This window comes from Choloepus didactylus (assembly GCF_015220235.1).
Source record: "Choloepus didactylus isolate mChoDid1 chromosome X unlocalized genomic scaffold, mChoDid1.pri SUPER_X_unloc1, whole genome shotgun sequence".
NCBI lineage: Eukaryota > Metazoa > Chordata > Mammalia > Pilosa > Megalonychidae > Choloepus > Choloepus didactylus.
In genome coordinates, this window is record NW_023637621.1 from 1,986,919 (window position 1) to 2,012,418 (window position 25,500).

A 25,500-nucleotide genomic window follows, 5' to 3' on the forward strand; every position below is an offset into this window, starting at 1 on the left:
CCAACCCCCATGGGGTCCTCCATTGTGAAGGGATCATGCCCAGATCTTTGGGTTCTGGGAAACAATGGACCCCCAGCAGGGTTCGCACAATCTGGGTTCCACTGAACCCCCTGCCCCCCAGGGTGTTTGTTAACCAGGGGTCCTCTGGAAATAGCCCCAATTTGAAACACAGCCCACATTTGTAACTGTTGAAATGATGCACCTACAACATTTAAATTGTCCCCAGACACACTTTATCAGTTCTATTCATTACACTCCCATTCACCTGTAAATCTGTAAGGATAGAAACACATTCCCTTAGGAGTTGGATTCTTCAAGCCCTTGAGTACAGAGTAACCTTCTCCAAGTGGGGCTGGGGGTCAGGGATCCCACCCACCCTGCTGCTGGGGACATGAGTTTTGTTACCTAGTGATGGCCCCTTACTGCTTTTTCTTGATGCTTTCTCTTTTGACCTGGTGAACCAATTAAGCCCTATAGAAATGGATTCCTCAATTCCCAGCAAAGATTTATTTTGCCCCAAGTGAAGAAATCCAGTGACGGGGGACAGCAGCAGGCCCAGCTTGCGCCGGCTGTCACTCACTGCCAGTCATCTTCCTGATCACACCAGCAGAGTGGGAACAGGCCACAGCAAGGCTGGAGCCACGGCTTCCACACGTTCCCGGAGTCCAGCTGCATGGGAGCTGGGCTCAGGGTTCTCCGATGCTCCCGCACGGCCTGCTCCACTCTCTCCAGCACCTGGGTGAATGAGGGCTCCATGTCCGGTGTCAGGGGATGGGCCTCAGAAGGGTCTCTCGAGAGATCATACAGTAGTGGTGGATCGTGCAAGGCCACTTTTTCCCCGGAGCACGGGCAGACGGCTTTCCCATAGCAGGCGCCAGCTCCCTCTGGGTGGAACACTGGGCTCATGTAGTGGACCTTCCACACTGTTCCCCCTGGTGGAAGGAACAGAATGGTAGAGGGTCAGCCTCATAGAAAAGTAGCAGCATTATTCACAGTAGCATAAAGTGGGAACAGTCCAAATGTCCATCAACAGATGAACGGGTGAACAAATTGTGTGTCCACGTAATGGAATAATATACAACCATAAACAGGAATGAAGGTCAGATACATGTATCTATAGGTAAATGAATTGTCATGTATCCATGAAATGGAATAGTATGCAGCCATAAAAAGGAACTATGTTCCAATACATGCATTTATAGGTAAACAAACTGGTGTGTCAATGCAATGCAATAATATGCAGCCATAAAAAGGAATGCAGTTCTATACGTGTATCCATTGGTAAACAAATTGTGTTGTGTCCATGCAGTGGAATAGTATGCAGCCATGAAAAGGAATGCTGTTCCAGTACATGTGAGCATAGGTAAATAAATTGTGATGTGTCCATGCAATGGAATAATAGCAGCCATGAAAAGGAATGCAGTTCTGACACATGCATCCATAGGTAAACAAATTGTGTTGTGTCCATGCAGTGGAATAGTATGCAGCCATGAAAAGGAATGCTGTTCCAGTACATGTGAGCATAGGTAAATAAATTGTGATGTGTCCATGCAATGGAATAGTATGTAGCCATAAAAAGGAATGAAGTTCTGATATGTGCAGCTATGTGGATGCACCTTGAAAACATGATGTGGAGTGAAAGAAGCCAGACTCAAAAGGCAACATATTGTGTGATTCCCTTTATTGGCAATGTCCAAAATAGGCAAATCTATAGAATTAGAGAGCAGACCGGTGGATGCCAGGGGGTGGGATGGGGAGTGGGAATGGCTGTTAATGGGTGTTGTGAATTTACTAAACACTGCTGAACTGTGCACTTCAAAACAGGGAATGTTTATAGCATGTGAGTTATAGCCTCAAAAAGCTGTTTAAGACAAAAAGTGACTTGCTTGATTTGGTAGGTAGTTTCGTAACTGCATGCTTGGAGGTTTAAAATGGAATGGGATTAGCTATTGTCCACGAAGCCTCTCCCAAGCCCCTTCCTAGCTGTAAATTAAAAAAAAGTAAAAGCTTGCTGTAGCAACCTCTGCCACCATCTAGGAAGGACAGCTGCTGAAAGGCAGTTGGCACCAGAACAGGTGCAGGGCTGGGGAGACAACTTTGGAAAAGTGGATGGGGAGCTTGTACTTGCCCACTGCAGCCTCCTGGTTGACCTGGGTGGGGCACAGCCTGCTCTGCTCTGCAGCCTCCTTCTGCTCCCCTCCCCGCACCCTCCAGCATCCTTTACGTGCTTGCAGGACAGAGTCTGCAAGTGTTACAGGTGTCCTGGGTTGGGAGAGAGAGGGCTGGAGTAGCTGTGAGCGCTGTTCTGAAGGTGTGCTAAAGAAATCCCAGGAGCTGGAGGTTTAATTTAAAAAGATGGATATAAACAGTAACCCCAGCTCTGATAGCTATGAACACTGAGGTAATTAACAAACATACAATGCAAATTATATGGGAGGTGGAAGAAAGCTGGGATGAAATGGTACTTTGATATGCAGGACTAATTGAGTGGAGAGTCATCACGAGGTTTAGTTTGGGAAGATTTTGTTCAATCTGGGAAGGTACCGATTCTCCACAAGTTAATTTATACTCTGAATGCAATTAAAATTGATATTCCAGTGGGGATGTGGGGATTTTTTTAAATCTGCAAAAGATTTTGCAGTCCTTTTCAAAGGACAATGGGGCCAAAGTAATCTAGAAAACTTTGAAAAGCAAAAGAGTTATTTGGTAAGCATGTTACTGCATATATTACAAAGTTATAATAGTTGTAACAAAGATAAAATCCTGTAATTAAGCTAAGATGCTTGAAATATTTGGGAATAAGTCTAGATTAATAGAACAGATGAGAAAGTCCAGAAATGGGTGTGCACACATGTGAGGGTGTGTGTGAATGTCTTTGTGTGTGTATGTGAGTGTGGGTGTGGTCTGTGATTGTAGGCATGTGTGTGTAAGGATGAAAGTTGTTCTTTGCATCATGGACACTTTGGTGCCACCCGGTGTCCTCTGGGGATGTGGCCCCCACTCACGTTCACGCTGGTGCCAGCGGGCTGCGTGCAGGATGTCCTCGCAGTAATGCAGCAGGAACTCGTGGCTTGAGTGCTGTGTTGTCCCCTGAAGCAAAGGCAACAGGTCCTGGCCATCGATCACTCTGCAGGGAAGAAGCACAGCAGTCTCAGAGCTAGAAAGGACGGTGGGCAGCTCCCCGTGTCCCCACGGCACCCGGTGGGCAACTCCCCATGGGCGGAAATGCTGGGAGTGAATTCAGGTGGATGGGAGGCATGCACAAGTGTGAGCAAGCATGCGGGAAGCAGGCAGGTAGCCAGTCCTCTGTCCATCTCCCAACCCCACCCATGGCTAAGGCAGAGGACACTGCTGGTTTGACCTACGTCTTTGTCCACTAACCTGGCTGTCAGTGGAAAAATAAATTAAAGGTTCATAGAAACATCTTTTGTTTCCATTGCGTTTGACTTTCAATCAGTATGGGATACATTGTATTATTTAACAAGACTTGATACAATGTCCTTTTCTGCAAACATTCCCCTCTCTTGGACCTGTGTCTTTCCCTCTCTAGCTGCAAAGACTGTTCATTTTGCAGAGCACGGCTCTGTCGCCCTTCAGGGTTGAGGGTTCTCAATTTCAGTGCAATTTTCTGTGCTGACACTTTCTGCTTTATAGCGTTGTGCATTTTTTTTTGCCCCAATTTTTTGTAAGTTGCTGCTAGATAGACAACATCTGCTTTACTTTTACTGCCTTGCTGCCTGCTGGCTATACAGTGGATGCTTAATAAATACATGTGCTTTGATGTGGGTCCCTAATTTTCCATGCAAACAAAGGCAGGTAAATAGCTTTAAATTGAAAACTGCAGAGACTCGATTTAATTTTTCTTGAATTATTTTGAGAACATTTCAGGACCTTGCATCTAGAATTTTAATCACAAACACCAATGATAATTTTTACAGATGCTGGGAATGTACAATAGTGATAAAATGGGGATCCTTTTCTCTAGTTGGATTCATGTACACACTCAACATAGAGAATACAAAACCCAAGTAAATTTTGTTTGTTTGGACTCACTGTGAAAAAAAGTGAAATAAAAGACAGCCAATTAATCAATAAGTGCATGCAAACATGAATACATATACATATATGGATATAGATAAATATATGTATATTCATGAATAAAATAAAGCAATACAACATGGCTGGATTTATTTTACTTTCTAGTAAAACACATTTGTAATATATGAAGAAAGACAAAACATTTATTTTAAAAGGATGAGCTATTATAGACTTTTAAAAAAATTAACTGGAAATTAGAGAAAACAAAACAGAGATATGAAGTTCAATTTAAAGACAAGGTTAGAGAGGAGAAATCTAAAATAAATGCATCAAGTATTCAACTTTCTTGTGATAAAGCAATGGAAATTATAACACACACATAATTTAAATGATTTTAATTCTGTTCTCTTTAACATGGACACTTGTATATTGCTGATAGCAATTCCTAGTGGACAACTTGACAAAATGTCTCAAGGAATTTACCTATAAATGGCCTTACTGTGACCCAGGCATTCAACTTCTAGAGATTTTCACTAAAGAGATAATCATAATAGGCAGTGAAATGATAACAGTATTATTTTTAAAAATAAATAAAATAAAAGGAAACAAGGCTAAGATCCACCGATATGGAGGTGGTTGAAATAAAGTATCTCAAATTCATTAAAATCACATTTTCTTTCCATGCACAAAAACTAAGAGCTAAAAATAAAATAAAATATTTATCATACATTTAAATATGTGTTCCTATCTAGGCTGGCAAGATTATTAGAGTTTTTTTTGCCTTCTATTTTCCCCAATCTTCTATAAATTCTTAAGACAAGGAAACAATGAGATCAATCCTGTAAAAACTCCTACTAAACTGTATCAAAAATCATTTCTTATGTTAGATTTTTCACTGACAATCTCCTTCATATTAACACGTGCCCCACTTAAAAACTGGAGAAAGGATATAGACATTGTGTATCAAAAATGAAGCAAATATTTGATCTCAGCAGACAAGAAGAGGCTTAAAGTGTTTTTCCAGATACTAATTTCATTTCTCTAGATACTAGTTTGCATTACGGCAAGGCAAACATTACAATGACGGTTTACATAGCAGTTGTCTCTGCTTCACATTGAATAGCTGTCTTTAGGACATTCTGTACCTGTCCCGGGGCACCTGGCCACCTCCCAGCTGCACCACGGTGGGGTAGACGTCCATCAGGCTCGTGGGCTCGTCGATCACTCGGCCGGCAGGCAGCACCCCAGGCCACCGGAATATTCCCGGGACACGGATCCCACCTTCCCAGCCTCCCATGCCTTTTCCACCTTCATTAAAACACAAACAGAAAAGAGTGTGATTAAAAAAACATACATGAGATATTTTTCTAGGTGACTTACTTTTCTGTTTGTTTTAAAGCAATCTTTTTATTACTGCTTTACAACAGCAGTTTCCTCCCTGGCAAAGCTTACATTTTATCTTATTTACAAACCTGACTTCTATCTCTCCTGATCTTAATTATTAGATTAACTCTTTGGGTGACATCGATGGCATTGTCAAAAGCACTTCATCTTTCTCCTATTTTCTCTTTACTGTTGTTGGTTTTCTGGAGCCTTGTCTTTACCTGGAATTCGTGGATTTAACTCAGGTTCTGTGTTTTGGGGAGAATGCTCTCTTGTCACTCTTCTCTAGTTTCCTTCTTGCTTCTTCCTCATGTCAGGATGGAAGACTTCCTTTTAAGCTCGTCGTGTACTGCTCTTGTTTCTTCATCTTTACCGGTTGGTTATTTTTCTTGCCTTTGCCCCCTCATTTATGAGTTTCCTTTTGATGACTTTTCACCCATGGTGAAGATACTGACGGGGACACTGCTGACCTCCTCTTTGTCAGAAGGGGTCCTGATGTTTCCATTTGGTTCCAATTCAAAACGAAATGAGGATTTCTGAACATCCTTCTCTTTCCTTAAAGTTTTGCTCATGATTAGTTTCATGATTAGTTTCCTATTTCTTCTGTAACAAATTGCCACAGACCTAGTGACTTATGTAACAAATTGCCACAGACCTAGTGACTTAAGTAAAACACGGATTTATTATCTGAGAGTTCTGGAATTCAGAAATCCTGAAATCTAGGGGTGGGCAGGGCTGCGTTCCTTCTGGAGACTGTAAAGGAGAATTTCCTTGCCTTTTCCACTTTCTAGAGGCTGCCTGTGTTCCCTGGTTCCTTCACAGCCTCTTGGTCTGTCTTCAAAGCCAGCAGCTTAGCATCTTGCAAATCTCTCTCTTCTTGCCTCCATCGCCCCATATCCTTCTCTGGCCCCAACCCTCCTGCCTCCCTCTTATAAAGCTCCTCACAACGACGTTGGACTCACCCAGATAATCTAGGATCCTCTCTTCATCTCAGGAGCCTTAACTTCCTCACACCTGCAGAGTCCCTTTTGCCAGATAAGGTCACATATTCAGAGGCTGCAGGGACAAGGATGTGGGCATGTTTGGTGGCTGTGGTTCTGTCTGCGATGATGATTATTTGGGCTACTGTGTGTTCTGCCTTGAAATATCCCAATCCTTAGCCCAGTCTCCCCTCAGGATGCCTGTACCACCTTTGCTAGATTCTGAGATGCACATGTTTTCCCAATAACTGTAAAGAGCTGTAGGCTGGTCAACAGTTAGCACGTAGCTATCACTTCCGGCTCATGTGCACGGAAACTTGCAGAAGTGTGCAAGGAAAACCATTGTGAAGCATGGTTAAAAGGTGCTGTATTGCCAAACCTCTTGAAGGCCAAAAGGATGATACTGGGTGGAGAAAACTCCGATTTTGATGACACTAAGCTGAAAAGGTCTTCACAGAACATGTTAGTTGTGCCTTAAGTGATTTAACTTATATGTATATAAATATTCCCTTTTATGTATGTACAAGACTGATGCACAATAAGCATAAATGTCAAAATTAGTGTAAACAAGCTCTTTAAGAGACTAAAAACTAAGGCAGTCTAAGAGGGGGGAAAAAGAAAACTGCCACATTGGTTCCACAGCACATTTCAGAATTTTGGTGATACATCAAATAATGGTGTGTCTATAATCGATGAGTTCTAGTTTGAATAAAATATGGTAGTTCTGAGAGCTTATCCTCCTTGAATCCATTTGTTGAACTAAAAATTCAAACCTGAAGCCATCAATGTTTGAATAAACAACATGGGATCTATGTATGTTGTAGAATGTTATTTGGCCATATAAAGGAATGAAGTACTTGCTTCAATGTTGATGTATCTTGAAAACATGCTAAGTGAAAGAAGCCAGACACAAAGGACTACATATCATATGATTCCAAATATATGAAATGTCCAGAGTAAGCAAATGTATAGAGAACAAAAGTAGGTTAGTGGCTGTCCAAGACTGGGTGGGATTAGATTAGAGGATGATAGCTCAAGAGTGAGGGGTATTCTATAATTGTTCTACAATTGTGGTGATGGTTGCACAAGTTGTGAATATACTAAATCCACCCCCCCCACACACACACACTTTTTTTTTTTTAAATTCAAACCTCAGCATTACAAATTGCAATTTCTGTATTGGATATGAAAATCCAAAGTCCTGAGGCAGCAGTATTTGCAGTCTGTTGGGACGGGTTAGGAATTATGGAGCAGAGACAAAGCCCAGACACAAGTTTCAGGGAACCTTCCAGCCTTACCTTTATATATTCCATTCCAGCCACCATACTGATTGTTTCCAAGCTGAGACTCCAAGGATCCGCCGTGATCAGATGTAAAATACACGAGGGTGCTCTGGGTCAAACCTTCCTTGTCCAAAGTATCAAGGATCTGTCCTGCAAAGAATAGGTATTTTTGACCCAATCAAAATAAAAGAGTATCTTAAACCAACTATTTGGTTTGTGTTTAACATTTTGGAATTGAGTAGTATCATTTTGATGTTCTGAGCATCCCTGATCTAAGATTGATATATCTTTTTATATGTACCCCATCTTGTTTCCCATAAATTTTAGGAAAGTGACAAGGATATATGTTATATAAGATAAAATAGCAAAACTTAAAAGTGCAGCAAAAGAAGATAAAAAAGGGAAAATAATTCAAATACAAAAGATGACAAAGGCTGGAAATCCCCTTGAAAATGTTAAGTGCATCTACTAAGAGGTACCATCTCCAAGGTTCTGAATTTCTTAGAAAAGAGAAACTTTGTCATTTATGGAATTCATAATGTCAAAGAGATTTTTTTAAAACCCAACAGTTCACAAGAATTATTTTCACTTCTAATAACAGATGAAATTTTTTCCCAGTCTTAATGAGCTCCGTCATGAACTGTACTATGTCTTCAAACATCTCTCATGGATGCCTTTTCCTTTGTTTTTATTTATTTTTATTTTTGTTATTTTATTGGCTGCCTTTTACTTTCTACCAATCTGTGCCTTCATATTTAAACTGTGTTTCTTCAGGTGTGGTCTTGCTTTTCAATTCAGCTGGCAAGCTCTGCATTTTGATTGGTGTATTAGACCACCTATATTTGAGAATTATCCATATGGTTAGCTTCAAAATCTTCCATATTACTCTTTTTCTTTTGTTCCATCTGCTTTTAGAGGGCATTTATTCCTCTTTGTCTGCTTTCTTTCAGATTAACTAGGTTATTTATTTTTTTCATATTATATTTTACCTCCTCTGTTAGTGTGCTAGTTATATGATTTTGTTTTACTTTCTTCTGGTTGTTCTAGGGTTTAAAATATTCTTCTCAAATTATCACAGTGTATCCTCAATCTTTTGACACTTTGTATAGTTTGAGAAACGTATACCAGTACAACTCCATACCTCCTTCCTTGTTTTTGCTATTGTTGTCATATGTTGTACTCCTACATGTTAAGTCCCAAAATAATTTTTTTTTTTGCTTTAAGTAGGCAAAGGTTTTTCAAAGAAATTATGGAAAGAAAAATGAAAATATTTTATATTAGCCCTCTGTTTACCATTCCCAATACTTCTGCAGGTCAAATAAATGACTGAAGGACCTAATCCTTGTCTGTGTTCCCCAAAACTGGGCCTGGCCACACCCCACCATACCACATCATCTTGTTTCTTGCTGTCTAGACTCTAAGCTCTATTTGTACAGGGTTGGGTTCAATTCCTTTACCCTCCTATGAAGTAATTTGCCCTCCACAAAATATTCTTTTATACCCAGTGCTACTTGGGGGATTTCATTCTGAAGAAATTTTCCAAAAACAGAGACAAAAGTCATTACCCATCCAAAGCTGCTGTCTCCAGCATTATTTATAAACATGGAGTCTTTGACACAAGTGAAATTTTCCACAAGAGAAGGCTGGCTGCCTCAATTATATAAAGGATGCAAGAGGTAAAAATGGGAAGCTTTTAACAGGAAAATTATTGGGATGACATAAAATATGTTTGTGGTATAATGTGGTGGGAAGGCATCAGAATATCAAATTGTACACTCAGTGGCAACTAGATATTATGTCAGCACATGGATGCATAGTGGGGCTACTGGAATCTAAAAAGTTGTGCTAAAGTCATGGGAATATTCTTTTCTTTCTTCCTTCTTTTTAAAAGGATTTCAAAAATTGTGGCACTATGGAGTTTTTTCTTAATTAATAGACTGTTGCTTAGAATGATGTGGGGTACACAGATACATTGAGGAATGTTACAACGGATGAACCAGTATTGATACATTTTAACTAAATCCATAGTTTATGTTATGGTTTATTCTTTGCATTGATACATTTTTAATTGAATCCATAGTTTGCATTATGATTTACTCTTTGTATTGTACAGTTCTATAGGTTTGACAAATGCATAATATCATGTAGCTACCATTACAGATTCATACACAATAGTTTCACAGCCCTAAAAATCCCCTGTGCTGCAAAATGTTAAACTTGGTAGATCCGGGTATCTGGAGGCAGGATGTGTTGGAGTTACTGTATAGGTTTTGTATTATATTTGCAACTGTCTTGTAAGTTTGAAATTATTTCAAAATAAAAGTTTAAAGGAAAAAAAAAAGTGAGTCCTCTGAATTTACAAGTCTGGTAAAATTGCATGGCCCACTAGTACCTGATAATACTGTTTAAGCTGGATACTTTGAAAAAAAGAAGTGAATAAAAAGATCAAAGAAATAAACTGTATAAAAAATTTTTAAATCTCCTGTGTTTCACCTGTTTGCATCATTCTAATTCTCATGTAAAAATTAACATATTGTGGCTTTATTGAGTTTTATATTGGGACAGTGAAAATGAAGACATTAAAGGCATTTTAAAATATATCTTTGTCATGGATTCCATATATTGATGAATTTACTAAGTTCTTGGTTTTGTACTGTAAAATTTCAGTGTTAACCTTTCAATAAGTGTGAGATTACATGAATCTTTACATTTAGTGTTTTAAAATAATTTTTTCCCAAATTTAATTCAATTTTAAGCAATTAATGTTTGGAATCAAATAATATAGGCTGCATTTTCCAGTGATTCTTAATCTTTTCCATCAAAGGATCTCTAGCGGCAAAGATGAATTTGTCCTTCAGATAAGGGAACCAGGCAGACTGAGAAAATAACATGAAATGAATAATTGCACATTTCTTCCACAGTTCCCCATTTTTCTTAAAATTTCACTGAATGCATACATTTTACTCCAAGAAGAATTTTAAAAATTAAGAAAAAATTGTATTTTCCCCCAAAATCTTTGATTATAGCTATTTGGTGGGTGTGGGTCCACACCTTGGCTTGAGTCCCTGTTTGACAAGAATGGACATGGCCAAGTCCATTCTATAGTGCCAGAGAATGTTCCAAACACAGGGGTATGGTGTGTGAACAAAGCAAGGCGATTTCAACACACATGGAAAACTTACACTCTCTTCAAGGAAAGGAGAAATAAACGCACCCCGAACATTGTTATGCAGCAAAAGAAAACCACAGAGCAACACAAATGATGGGGATGAACTACAAGGTGATTGAGATGGGGGCAGCTTTTGTTGGCCGGGGGCCTCTTGGAGGTTGGGCAGAGTCCTAACAGATCAAGGTGAGCCATTACAGGGAGACCTTAGCAGGTAGAGAAGCCCTGAGGTGGAGCAAACTGCTGTGGGAGTTCCAGACAGCCAGCATGTAAGGTGCAAGGGGCAGGAAGGCAGATAAGAAGGATCAGACATAAATGAGAAAGGAGGTGAGCAGTAGACACTCATGGACATGGAAAGCAATTTAGACTTATTTTGTAGGTGCTGGGAGCCACTGGACATTTTCCAGCTGCCAGTGATCTTATCAAATCCTCCTGACGACTCCAAATTCAGATTGTTTACCGTGTGTTTGTTGCAGAAGTGCTCCTATAAAAACAGTGATAATATATGGTATACTATTATAGACCCTTAAAATTCTATCCATTGCCATGCTTATACTGCCTCTTGCATGTTTCCCTTTGATTAATCTCAGCTTCTTCTTATGTTGTTCTCCCCAGTGGTTGCTGGATGGAAAATAATCACATTTGCACACATGGTGAAGATACTGAGGTAGCTGGGAGGTTTGTGCCCCACAAAAATATGTCCTTAATCTCAACCCATTATAAATAGGACCTTTTGATGTGGTGACTTCCGTGAAACTGTGGCCGAACTGAGTCAGGATGAGTCTTAATCCTGTTACTGGAGGCCTTACAGAGAAGTTCATGGAGAAAGAGAAAGACACAGTAAAGAGCCAGAAGCTGGAAATCAAGGGAGCCCAAAGAGAAAGGAGAAGACACCACCATGTGCATTGCCATGTGATGGAAAAGCCAAGGACCAAGGATGGCCAGCAGCTGCCTCCAGAGGGCCATAGTCTTCCAGGAGAAAGTGCCACCTTACTGATGCCTCGATTTTGGACTTCTAGCCTCAAAACTGTGAATCAATAAATTCCTGTTCTTTAAGCCAATCCATTGCATGGTATTTGTTTAAGCATCCAGGAGACTAAAATGGGTACTTACCCACCATCCAATCCATCTCCTCGATATTGTCCCCGTACATCCCATGGAGACTCTTCCCGCAGAAGTTCTTGGTAGTAATAAGAGGGGTGTGGACATGTAAGAAGGAAACAAAGAGCAAGAAAGGCTTGTGCTTGTTTCTAAAAATAAGCACAAAGCAACAAGAGTTACCTTTTTGTAGAACAGACATTAAAGTATTAGAGTCACCAAATACAGATCTGAACAATCATTTCTTTACTCCAGGATCCTCTCTATACTGGGCCCACCAACAGGAGAATATTCTTGAATTGGACAATCTTAAAATTTTCCCTTCTAACATGTATCTAAAAATCCACATTGATTTTACCATCTTTTATTCCTGAACATATAGTTTTCTGACTTTATATACTTACGACAACTGAAAGTTGGCAATTATCTGACCCGACATTTATTTCAGTACATTTTTCCACCTCAAAACTCTAGCTTGTAGAATGAGTGATATTGTAATGCAGTTTTATTTATAATTGATAATACCAAGAAATGAGGCTTAGACATGAGGTAGTTATGACCAAAACACACTTAACAAATGAGGCATATTAGGTTATTAATTTCAAAATTATCCTCCTCCTTCTGGGAAATGGCCTATCTCCCTCACCTGCTCGCTATGGTCAAAAGTACCTCCTTAAAACAGAGGAAAAAAGGTGACTTTTTTAGCTTTAGTCGAGGTACTCAAGACTTAGCTGTTTTGATGTGTAAGCTAATTGTCACCACCGAAAGTGACTCACGTTAGACAATTGCATCAAGAACTCTAAGAATGTTCTAGAATAGGATCACAACCTCATCACCACCAGATATACTGGGGTGGATGTTATCACCCTCTTTATTGGAACAGTTCGGGAGACAGTGAGGGGTTAGAACTGCCTCCAAGACTGTGCAGCTCTTTATCACATCCTTCTTGACTTGATGTTAATTCTGTTCATCACTCAAATTTACATCTAGGCTGAAGGGAGTAACAGGACATCATAGTCCTTATATGATAGAATTTTACACATATTTAGATTTTATTTTAAAGGTTCATTAGGTGACTCAGTTGGTTTCAATAGTTATATATGGCCAGTGGTGATCAGGGGGCACTTAAGTAAGGAAGCTGCCTGAAAGCTGGGAGGCGGGCAGCATATTCCAAAAAATCTGTTTCAATGGATGCAAGGCAAGTCACTGCCACATGACTCAACTGGCCTTCACCCATGCCAAAGTTGACCAGAAAGGTCTTTCTGAGCCAGGGCCACTTCATCCTTCAAACCCCAATTGTAGACGAAGGCTATTCAGAATGTGTTTTCATGATGAAGCTGAGGGCGAAGATGAAGCCAACTCTTGGATGCTCACCTTTGGACAAACAAGCTGACCTCCTTGAGAAGGAGAGGTGTGGTTCTTTGGAAATGCATGGGCTGCTCCGTGATGGTGTGATGTCTCATCAGGAAACAGTCCGCATGAACAATCAGAACGCCCACAAAATAGGAGGTCAAGAAGAGCAGGACAGCTGCTGCGGTTGACCAGATGACTGGCATCCATGCGATGGATATCAGGTGAATGAGCTTTGCCACGGTGAGTGTGAGGGCAGCAAAGGCCACGATTTGAACACACAAGTTGAGTCTGTGCTCCAAGCCTGCACGCTTCTCTGAGATTTCCCACTGTATACAATCACCCATCAGGGAGAAAGGCATGCCGTAGAAGTGGTCAAACCCATGGTTGAGCGGGTGGTGGCAGTGATCACCAGCTGAGTCACAGTTGAGTCCCAGATGCCATTTTCCTGGAAAGCAAAAGGATGTTGATGGAACAAGATGTTGACCATCAGCTGATGGGAAGGTATTGTGTGCTTGGCACATTGGAGGCACTAGTTGGGTGGTGCTGGGTGGGGCAGAGCCAGAGAAGTCTGGGCAGTTTATTCCTTGGCTTGGGACTGCACCACTCCAACCTGTGCCTCCATCTTCACTACCTTCTCCTCTGTGCTTCTCTTATAGGATACTTGTCATTGGATTTAGGTCCCACCTGGATAATTTGGGATAAATGTCTCATTTCAAGATCCTTAACTTAGCTATATTAACCAAGACCATTTCTCCAAATAGTGCAGTGCTTACAGATACCAGGGATTAGGAACTGGGATTAGGATCTTTCAGGGCCATTGTTGAGTCTTCTATCCTCCTGGTTTTGTGATGGTCAAATGGCAGAGGCCACAGATGATGAAAGCAAAGTCAGATTGCTCCAGGAAGTTCAGTGTGGTATAATTGGCATGGGGAAAAAACTTACTGACTTTTGAATTTTTCTTTGCATTGCTAAACCACCATAATAATGAGAATGAAGGTGGGTGGTAGGTTTCACAGAGTGCAACTTTCAACTTTAATGAAAGGAAAATGCCGAGTTTCCCTGCTCCCATGACTGGGGTGTTGATAAAGAGACACACAGAACCTCACGCAATGTCTCAAGAAACAGCACATGTGGATGGACCCTCTGTCTTAACTAAAGGCAATGAGTCCATTGTATTTCACATTCAGTATATCACCTTGTCTTGTTCTTTGATAAGAGTAAATATAGCTGTTAATAAAAATTACTATAGCATAATAACAATGATAATGGAAACTTGGTTCCCTGTCAAGAAATGAGTATTCTTGATTTTACTTCATTCTATACATGACATGGTTTATTGACATACAGAAAAAATTGCATGCCATTTTTGGAAGTGGGGACCCTAAGCTTGGCAGCCCCATTTCCATAAGAAGAAAGAGGAAAATGATAGCATCATGGAAATTTTTGGTAAAAGGTTGTAGAGTTTCTAATTTTCTCCTTCTGGTGTACATTGTGTGAAATGACAGATACTGCATTAAATGGGCATTTCCTCAGCCCCTACTTTGGACTAGGCAATCTGGAAGTAATACCATTTCTGAGTGCATGTAGCTTTTTTATTGAGTGGAAAATCCCACTAGACAAAACATTTCATTTCCAAATTTTATAGTTGACTATACTCTCCATTTAAAAGGAATGTGCTTAACACTAAAAAAAATGTACATACCTATTAGTCCTGTGGCATAGCCTTTATTTTTTAATATTTTTGCAAATGTCATCTCATTTGTTGGAATGCCTCCAGATACTCCTGTCCACTGAAGAACTTGGTTACCATTGCTGGAAACCATACCTTTAAGCAATTGTTTTAAAAAAGTGTTAGTTCCACTTTCATATTCTTATTTATTATTAATTTTTAAAATTTAGATCATTTGGTGAAAATCTCCAGTTTTCAAAATTAAATTGAAAATTAACTTCCCAATTGACTTTGCCCCTGGATTCCATTTTTTGACAATAAAGGGAATGATTAATTAATTGAGACAGTTAGTGTGATGGTTAATTTTATGTGTCAACTTGGCTGGGCTCTGGTGTCCAGTTGTTTGGTTGAACTATACTAGGTGTTGCTATGGAGGGATTTTGTAGATGGGATTAGCATTTATAATCTGAGGACTTTAAGTAAAGGAGATGACCCTGCACAATGTGGGTGGGTCACATCCAATCAGTTGGAAGCCCTAGGAACAAAGAACTGAGAATTCCAAGAACTTTTGCCTAAAGAATGCAACTTCACTTTCTCTCTGAGTCTCCATCCTATTGGCCTGCCTCATAGATGCCAGACTTGCCAACTCCTCGTGAATGCATGAGCTAAGTCCTTAAAATAAATGTCTTTACACACACACACACAATGAATAATGTGTTGGTTCTGTTTTTCTGGAGAACATTGACTAATACAATTAGTAAGAAGACCTATAGTCTTGTGATGTGTAAGTTATATAAAAAACGAGTGAGTGAAAAAGGAATGAGAATTTAAAATAGTTGCATGATTTCACCAAAGTTGATATAATTCAGTGGTTCTCAGACTTCACTCATCATTGGAATCACCTAGGAGCTTCAAAGAATTCAGACACCTGGGGGTCACAACCCGGAGGTTGTGATTTTATTTGGTTTGGGACAGAACCTGGGTTTTGGAATTGTTGAACAATCTTTGGGAGATTCTGATGTACAGACAAGGCTGGGAGGCACTGATATAATTTGACTGACCTGCTAAACCCAGGACATACTCCCTGGTTGTCCCCAGACCAGTTAGATCATCCTTTCCAAGAGTGGGAATTTGGCAGCAATATTTTTCTAAAGCCCTGGCATGATTCCCACATGCAGCCACAGTTGAGAACCACTGATGTAGAAGAAGATGTTTTCAGCTTCTTAAGCCGCTCTGTTGCATTTAACTCAGTCTGATTTTACAGAATCCACCTGATGCAAAGAGGAAACATAGTTCTCAGTCAACACCATTTGGAAACTTGGAGAATTCTTCCTGAGGGTTTCCAAAACTTTGAGCATGTGCTCTGGTCCAATAAACACTGGTGGGGAGCTAAAGAGCCCTTGGCCATATGAAAGGCAGTGTGGGCTTAATCTAGCCAGGACCCTTTCTTCTTGGTGGGATGGGAGAAGGTGCCAGATGTTCATATCTAGGAGTGTTTGAGGTCTCCTGGAAGTCTGCTGGCTCAGCTCTCAGTTGGGAGAAGATGCTCAGGACATCACAAAGACTCTCAAACATTTTGGTCTGCCCCATGCCTAACATCTGAGCTCCACTCTGGGGTCCTGGGAGAGTGAGGGTTGTTAGCAAAAAAGCAGCGGAACTGTTGGCCAAAAAAGTCTCTAAGACTTTTAGGGTACAAGCAGGACAGCTTTGGAAAGCCCTGTGGTGAAATGATTCTCTGTCAAAATTTGTCACTTTCAACCCATTCAAAGGTCTCAGTTCTACCACTTGGGGCTACAGAGAACAAATACAATTCCTTTCCCACGTGATGGGCAGAATTTTGAAGGCAACCTCCATGGTTCCCTTTCTCTTCGTCTTCCAATTAAACATTTTCTGTTATTTGAAATTTTGCACAGCTATGGCAAAGCTAGTGTCCATTATCTCATCAAATATCCTTTATATCAGGGTTGGCAAACTAAGGCAGCCAGGCCAGAACTGGCATGCCTTTTTATTTTTTATTGTACAGCCTACAAGATAGGCAGAGTTTTTACATTTTTTAAATGGTTGGGAAAAAGTTAAAAAAATATTTTTGATGTGTGAAAATAATATATAATATATAATATAAATAATATATAATTTATATTATATATAATTTTAATATAAATTTCAGTGTCTATACATGAAGTTTTATTGGGATGCAGCCTCGTCCATTCAATAAAGAGCTGTCTGTGGCTTCTTTCAGGCTACAGGAGTGGAACTGAGTAGTTGCAAAAGAGACCCCAAATCTAAAATATTTTCTATCTGGCCCTGTGCAGAGACACTTTGCCCTCCCCTGTCTTCTATGGTTATCCATGTAAGTTTTAGTGGCTCAAGGCTGATGTCCGATGGTGGAAATATGGGATAAGACCACTGTGTTCACACCATGCCCGATGATTCACAATTTTATGAAGATATTAGAGGATAAAAGAAAGCATGTTCCTGCCCATCTCCATGCTCAGACGGACAGAAGGACTAACCTGATCGGATGGGGTACCTGCCAGTGAGGAACGCAGCTCTGCTTGGCGTGCACACCGGCGCAGCCGAGATATGCTGAGTGAGCTTCACACCATCCTCTGCAAGCCGGTCAATATTTGGAGTCCTGCAAAGGACAACCATGAGCAGTTTTATTTCTCAACAAACAGGTTTTTCCATAAAAGCATAGCTATGGGAGACTTCATAGAAGATCTGCTGGTCAAAATCTAAGATGTAAGGGTGTCCCTAAGAGTGGCTCCAAGGCAATGCAAGAATGTTATGTGCCTTCTGAATCATCAACGTTAATTCGATTAAATGTCATCTTAGGTCCCAGAGTGACCAAGATATGGGGGAAGTCATTCTAGATGGACGGACATGCTGGATGGGCATGCCATACGCACAGATTCGGAAGAGGTGGGTATGTTTGTTTGAAGTGGAGGTTCTGGCAGGGAGGAATTAAATCCTCTGTATGCAGGTGGGCTTGGCTGGCTGGCTGGGGGCTGGGGGGTCAGGTCGAGTGTAGTTCTGATCTTCAGCTTACAGGCAATAGCCATGATTTTAAAAACTAATTGTTCATCAGGTAGCATGCTGGAGAAAATTATATCTAAAAATGGAATGGTTCATCATTAGGAGGATGAATTTGAATTGGGGTCAGAATCAATGTTGGGAGAAGGCAGGGTTCAGGGGAATTCAAATAACCAATGTGTGCAAAATTCCATAAAACATTAGATTTCTCCAACCAGTGTTTTCTGGGGCAGCAGCCTGGCAATGCTGTGTTGCTTGCCTTATGGTGTTGTTTCCATAGCAGCCGACGTCTCCAATGCCGAGGTCATCTGCCATCAGCAGAAGAAAGTTTGGCCGCGAGTCTGACGTACGGACGCAACCAGAGGGCTTTAAAACCAGAAGCACACCAAGTGTCAGCAACAGCCGGTTCCTGAAACACAAGACACCAAAGAAAGATTAACGATGTGTCTATTTTATTTACATTGCTCTGGAAGTGGGAAGTTTGTGTCAGTATTTTAGGTATCTTTAGTTTTATCGTCACATTTCAGAATAGCTTGAGTGCATCTCTCAGGCATTTGCTCTTTTTTTTTTTTTAGTATTTAAAGCTCACATCAATGATGGTTTCATTTAGACTTTTTAAAATCATATATTTATTGTAGAATTAAATTATTAAATTATTGCTTATGCCAAGACCCTTTCCATGGAAACTACCCAGGGCATGCTCATAAAAAAGCAAGGCAATATGTCGTGGTCCTCAGTTTTGAAATAGATATGCAATTGGAGTCTGCAAAGAAGGGTTGCAGGATGGGATCCCTGGAAAGTCAGACACCTGGCCAAGGGGAAGTGGGAAGGATGGACCTAATTTCCTTGTAACGATGCCTAGGGCACTCCCAAAGTAAGGGAGCATGAAGCACTGAAATTAATCACCAGTCCCTCGCCTGATCTGGAGATGCATGATCAAATGCTAGTTAAGCAAAGCCATTTTGTTACCAATGCACTTCGAGAAAGTGACACAAAGCAACAAAGAAGCAGAAATAGAGTATTAATGCGTGCACAGAATCCTATCTTACCAAAAATATTCCAGATCCAGCATATTCTCTTTTTTTTTCCTGCAAGAAATAAAATGATAATATTGGCATTGGCAGAAGAAAATGGATTAATTCGATATGTGAAAGAGTAAGCACATAGCTAGAAGGGAAAACTCCAATTCTTTCTGGTACTATTGACAGCAATAAAGAACAATTATTGAAAACTCTTAAGTTAATGAGCTTCCCTAGTGAAAAGCTTTAAAAATGTGGAACAGTAGGTTAAGAATGCAGAACATGTATCTGTAAAGGACCCAATGGTGAATTCTTTGGATTTAGTCCTTACTTCTCTCTGCCACTGAGACGTGAAAGCAGCTATGGAGAATATGCAAATGAATGGGCATTTCTGCCTTCCAACAAAACTTTGTTTAGAGAAAGAAGCACAGGGCAGATTGGCCTGAGGGCTGCAGTGTGCCACCCCTGATAGAGAAAGTAGAGTACAATGGAAGGAAATGCAAAGTTAAGTGGGAGTATTAATATGTAATGCTCTCTAATGTTTTGTATTGAGATATAATTCACACACCATACGCTTCATTCTTCTGAATTCTTCTGTACAATTCAGGAGCATTTTTTATATTTGTAATGTTGTGTAACCATCACCACTATCACCCCAAAAGAAACTCAAACCCATCAGCAGTCACCCCCCATTTCCCCTGTCCCCTCCAGCCTGTGTCACCACTAACCTACTTTCTGCCTTTATGGGTTTGCCTATTCTGGACAGTTCATTTATTTTAAGTGAAAAAAAGTAAGAGCCAGCAGGGAGCAGCAAGTCTGATGGTCTATCAAGTGTATAAACAGTAAAAGGAGCGGGGAAGAATGCAGACTAGGATACACAGACATCCCCTGTGACTGTCCCATGTCCATCTGAGGGTGCCCGATGCCACACTCGTGTTTGATGTCCGACTGGACCCACGAATACCCCAGGTGGGTGCTGCAGACTCAACCCCTTTCCGATCGGTGGGCTCCGAGTAGACCACAGCGGTTCATGCCTGTAGACAGCCTTGCAGAAAAACCGGTAGCTCCTGAACCTCCTCCCACACAACCGCCAAACCCTAAGTTGTATCTGGGTTTACATGTCGGGGCTCGGCACAGTTTGTGATTGTATTAGAAACTCTGCATCTGTTATGTCTGTTCATGCTCAGCTTACAATTGAAGCAGATTCAGGCAGACTATGTGTAGGAATGCATTTAAATGTGAGGAAGACTACTAGTCTCAAAACTGCTGCTACTACTCCTGCTGGCTCTTCTACTATTACTACGGGCGCTACCATTACCAACACTAGCACTGGTAGTTGTTACTAACATTACCTCTATTACTCCTGACACCGTTACTGCTGTGACTAGCATTACTGCTATTAGTACTGATGCTGACACTTGTATTACTCGTACTACCCCCACTCGTATTCCTGCTGTTACTCCTGATGCTGATGATACTATCACTGTTACTCCTGAGACTGCCACTCGTCCTCCTGCCGCTGTTACTCCTGACTCCAATACTGCTGTGACCAGCATTATTACTGCTAGCATTATTAGTCCTGCTCCTCCTCCTGCCACCCCTACTGCTTCTGCTCCTTCCAGTATGGCTTCAATACCGCTCTTCCTACCTACCGTGAGTTGTGCCAGGCTGCACCCCTGATAAATGGGCAGCATGTGGCCATGTCGAGATACCAATGTCATAAAGTCCCAAGCTGAAATCGCTTTAATGGAATTCCACTAAAACTTTAGGAAGGTGTATTTAGCTACTCCTTTGTCAGTGATATGGTGTAGACTATGACAATGGAGTGTAAGCAGAAGGCTATTCACTTCCTGAAGTTTGGCGTCTGCCTTGGATTGACTGTTTGTTTTGGCAGGATCTGTTTTGGGTCCGGTTGCCTCGTTTTAAAGACAGAAGTGAGGCACAGAGCGAGGCCACACACTTGCTCCACCGGCCTGAGCCCTGCAGAACCTGCCCCACACCTGCACCACCTGCCCTGTTCTCCAGGAACCCAGCCTGAGCTGACTTCTCTGTCTTCCATAAGAGCCTCTCCAGAGCCATCTGCTGCCATCTCCGGATAGGACTTCACCTCAAGCTCCCCAAACTCCAGGGAGGATAAAAGAATTGGACTGGGACCCACCCTAAACCAGTTTGACTTCATCTGAACTAATCACTCCTGCAAAGAATCTATTTCCATATATCTTGTGGGAGTACATGATTCAACCCACAACACTTGCTGTTTCAGAGGATTTCTTACATCTTCCCAAGCTGTGATCTCATTGGCTCAAGGATAGGGCCATGGGCCTATAGAGAAGGACATGTCCATTATGTGCTCCTGAGATAGGGTGAGCCCTGGGTGGAAAAGGACCCTGAGGGAGCCACAAGTTCATTGGATTTCCCATATAAGCTCAATGTTCTTAGTTGGACTCAAGACTCTTGGGTTCCACAAGCCCTGGTGAATCCAATGTAACTGACCATGCCTGCAACCAAGTCATGAGCCAACTGTTTGCTGATGTTTTTCATCTTTCCAAGAAAGTTTAATGGGATGCAAGCCACCAAATATGATTAGCATGTTTTGGCTCTGGAGGGCTGGGTATCGATAGATGTTTGAAGGCTGAACCCATTATCTCTGCAATATAAGGGGAAACCTGGCCCCATTGCCTGACAACATGTTTCCTGGATATGGACTGCCTTCCAGAACTTGGGGCCTTGGATGGCTGATAAAGGGGTCACGAGTTTCCCTGAGGTCATAAATCCAAGCTCAGCTCCTCTAGCTGCTGGGACAATGCACCCAGGTGAAGGTCTTCTCCCTGCTTTACATCTCTCTCCTCACACCCTTCACAAGTGCAAGGAGCCACAAACATAAGCATTTCTCAAATGCCTGGATGAAAATGGGACTTGGCATCAACCCAAAGGAGTGGAAGTTAGAGGGGAACTTCGTAGGTCTTGGGAGTTGGATGGTGAGGGAGACATTGGTTTTGTTTCCTTCTCTGGGGAGCAGAGAATGCAGCCAATCCCACTCTCACTCAAGGAAGCATAGTACAGGGGGGGAGATGGGTGAAGAATCACACAGGGCCCCACAGACACAGGAAGGAAGCCTCTAACCCTAAGAGAATTTGGGGGAGCCCCCGGCACAGGCAAAATGGAAGACGAGGGATGGAGGACGAGCTAGAGAGTCCCAGAAAGCAGTACGGGGCATCTGGAGCATTCCAAGGATGTGATGACATGGGGGCCTCCAATGGGCGTGGAGGAGAAGTGAACAGTGGGTAGAGTAGGGGCTGAGACTCCCACCTCAACCAAGTTCTGAGCCCAAGTGTATTTGCTGTTGGGCGGCTGGGGTGTGGGGTGACATGGATCCAGGCCATTTTAAACTTGACTTTATTTTTTAGACTAGCTTGAAAAATGGAGCAGAGTGTAGAGAATTCCCATGTCGCCCCCTTCCCACCCCACACAGATACCTTCTATGGGGAACGTGATTCAATCCCCAATACCAAGTGACAGACTGAGGAAATGAGTTCAAATCACACACAAGAAAACAAAAATAGACACACTGATGATTTAATACCTTTTGCTTCATTTTCTGACCCTGGATGGCCCATTGTAAATGTTCAGAAAACCATGAATGAACACAATATGCTTGCAAAAAAATGCTTGTTGTTAAAAAAAAATTTTTTTTTAAATGGAAAAACATTTGCCATGTTGCCCAGCAATGATTATCTCTGGGTGTGATGATTAAATGAACTTTTTCTTTTTCCAATTTTTCCCCAATGAATTGATTTTTCTTTTATGTAAATAAAGACAGTGGATGCATTTGATTTGGAATTCCTTGAGACTGAGGTTGAGTGGAACCTGCCCAAATCATCTCCTGAAGGTTCTAAAATTTGTCAGCCCGCCTTCAGGGAGGAGCTGAATTCACAGATCTCTGAGTTCTGATTACTTTTCTGGTTTGTGAAAACTGACTTGGAGGGATGTTAGCCAGGGGCAGAGAAGAGACCCCGAGCCGGGGTTTGTATCCAAAGCAGAATGTACAAGAAGCATGGGCAGGACTTCCTCTTTTCCCCTGGATTTTCTCCAGAATCCCTCCACCATGAACGAGAAGAAGGCATGAAGACAGCGAGAAACTGCATGCTGCTTTGGGCTGGGAATTATTGAATTCAGTTTTTTTTTCTTCCTATGTTAACTTGAAGAGCCAAGTGGTTCCAGAATTGAGCAATATCGCTGAATTGGGGAACTCAAAAGCCATATACTTTCACCAAACCAAGTGATCTTATATACCACTATTTTGTCATAGGTGAGCTGTTGGCAATAATATCATCATATCCAGACAATTCTGATTTAAAATTAATAAAACATTCTAAAAGACCAACTAGGCAGTCAACAATTTGTGAGTCCATCAAACATTGTTGGAAAGTTTATCTATGAAGTTCAATACTCAAAATTGCCAATAGTCAAACCTTTTTTACTTAAACACAGATTTCAATTTCATATGGTCCAGCAATTTTTGATAAGTTGCCACAATCTTGGGTCTATGAGAAATTATATAACAGATGTAGACCTGGTCCCTCTATCTGCTTCTGTCGTTGATGGTATCTCCGCATCCTCTAACGAACGCTGAGGCTGTCATTTACCTGCCTTGTTTTTACGAGTGGATGGTTTCAATGGCTTGCCTTGAAGGGAATAGGAGACTAGAATTGCTTTCTTTTTGTCCCATAGGTATAGCCCTGTCCTCTGTCTGCTCCACTTGGTGATGTTTGACTTCAAATTTTAAATCATTTCCTATTAGGAAACCTATACTTTCCCTAGGAAACTCATACAATGTCCTTCTAACTTTTCTGGGGATGCAACTGTTATTTGTTACCTGACCTTCCCTACCTGTCTGTCATCTCTGAGACTCACTCTTGGTTGAAAATCATAAGGTATAGCTGCATCAAGTCTTTTGTCTACCTTTCAATGATAAACTTTACATTGATCTACAGAAGAAAAGCATATCTCTCTATTCCAAAGAACTCAGCCCTTTAAGCCTCAGAAATCTGCATAATTTATGTCAGTCTGGCTGTTGGCTACTGATAAAACTTTTAAAAAAATTTTATGGTGGAAATATAGATATACACACACATACATATACATATACATACATGTACATATATACATCTATACATATGTATACACATACATACACATGTATACACATATGCACACACATACACACGTATACATGTATGCATATACACATACACATATGCACATATACATGCGTATACATGTATGCATATATACACATACACACATACATATATACATATGTATACATATATACATATATACATATGTATACACGTATACATATATACACATATATACATATTTATGCACATATGCATATATACACATATACATCTATGCATATAGATGTATATACATATATACACACACATACATACAAAACATAAAATTTGCCGTTTTGACCATTTTTGAGTGTACAATTGCGTGGCATAGTTACACGCATGATGTGGAATCACCGTCACCACCCTCCAAGACCAAAACTTTTCCATTCCCCCAACAGAAACTCTGCACCCATTAAGCGAGAACCCCCTTTTCCCTCCTCCAGCCCCTAGTAACCCCTAATCTACTTTCTGTCTCCATGAATTTGTCTATTCTAGATATTTCATATGTTTCCAGATAAAAACTTTGTACCAAGAAAAATAAAGAAACAGAAAAGCCCTTCAAGTATGAGCCAGGTTTTAGCCTTTGATTCTCTTCCAACGTGAGAGGATCTCAGCCAACTCCCCAGCCCGCTGCCCTCCAGCTCCTGGGCAGACAGCCTGAACTCGACTGCGTGCTCGGACCCTGGTCCCAAACCTAGTTTCGTGTTTCATCTCTGACGTCTTCGACTTTCCACTCACATGCCCTCCCCATGTCTTAAGAAAATAATCTGGTGTTTATGTATCCTCTCCAGTTGATTGCACTCGTGCATTAATTTTAGAAATCTCCCAAGATCTGAAATACATATTTCATTTTTTTTTTTAAAGGGAGATTGCTTTTGAAGTTTTGCCAGACACAGGTTTCAAAGAGCACGTTGTTTGGAGCAGCTCGTCTGTAGCATAAGGAAGCTCAATTACCTTAGTTTGATGCTCTTTCACGGAAGGCTGGCTGGGATGCAGGGGTGGGGTTGCTTCACGAAGGGGAATGTTCTTGCCAAGAGAGAGACACTCGCCGGCTCGTTCAGCAGCAGCAGCCGGGAGTAGACCCGCCAGCCTGGCTCAACACAAACGCAAAGCTGGGCACTCCAAAAGCCGCGACAAGGAATTCCTCAGAACCCGGGGTAGGTTGTCACCGGAAAGGGACAGGCCAGTCTCCAGAGGTCCGCTGTTTGTTCTTTCCCGGGTTACTACTGAAGAGTGTCTGTTCTTATTTCCAAAATAGCAGTCACAGAAGGATTCCAGACTGCTCGCCCAAAACA

The 25,500-nt window shown here is 41.2% G+C and overlaps 1 protein-coding gene across 3 annotated transcripts; it reads right to left on the reverse strand.

The window, feature by feature from the left end:
• Nucleotides 1–227: 227 nt before the first annotated feature.
• LOC119525821 (arylsulfatase L-like) lies at nucleotides 228–25,500 on the reverse strand. 3 transcript variants are annotated; one of them, XM_037824612.1, is made up of 11 exons: nucleotides 25,160–25,500; nucleotides 19,053–19,091; nucleotides 18,263–18,412; nucleotides 17,484–17,605; nucleotides 15,004–15,126; nucleotides 13,323–13,746; nucleotides 11,964–12,100; nucleotides 7,700–7,834; nucleotides 5,184–5,346; nucleotides 3,006–3,127; nucleotides 228–932 (listed from the first exon to the last, which is right to left on the reverse strand). In XM_037824612.1, exons 2-11 carry the CDS (start codon nucleotides 19,073–19,075, stop codon nucleotides 577–579), a joined length of 1,755 nt encoding a protein of 584 aa, XP_037680540.1. In that variant the 5' UTR covers nucleotides 19,076–19,091; nucleotides 25,160–25,500; the 3' UTR covers nucleotides 228–576. The 3 variants fall into 3 exon arrangements, with proteins under 3 accessions (XP_037680540.1, XP_037680541.1, XP_037680542.1); XM_037824613.1 differs by lacking the exon at nucleotides 15,004–15,126; XM_037824614.1 differs by lacking the exons at nucleotides 18,263–18,412; nucleotides 19,053–19,091; nucleotides 25,160–25,500 and adding an exon at nucleotides 16,032–16,241.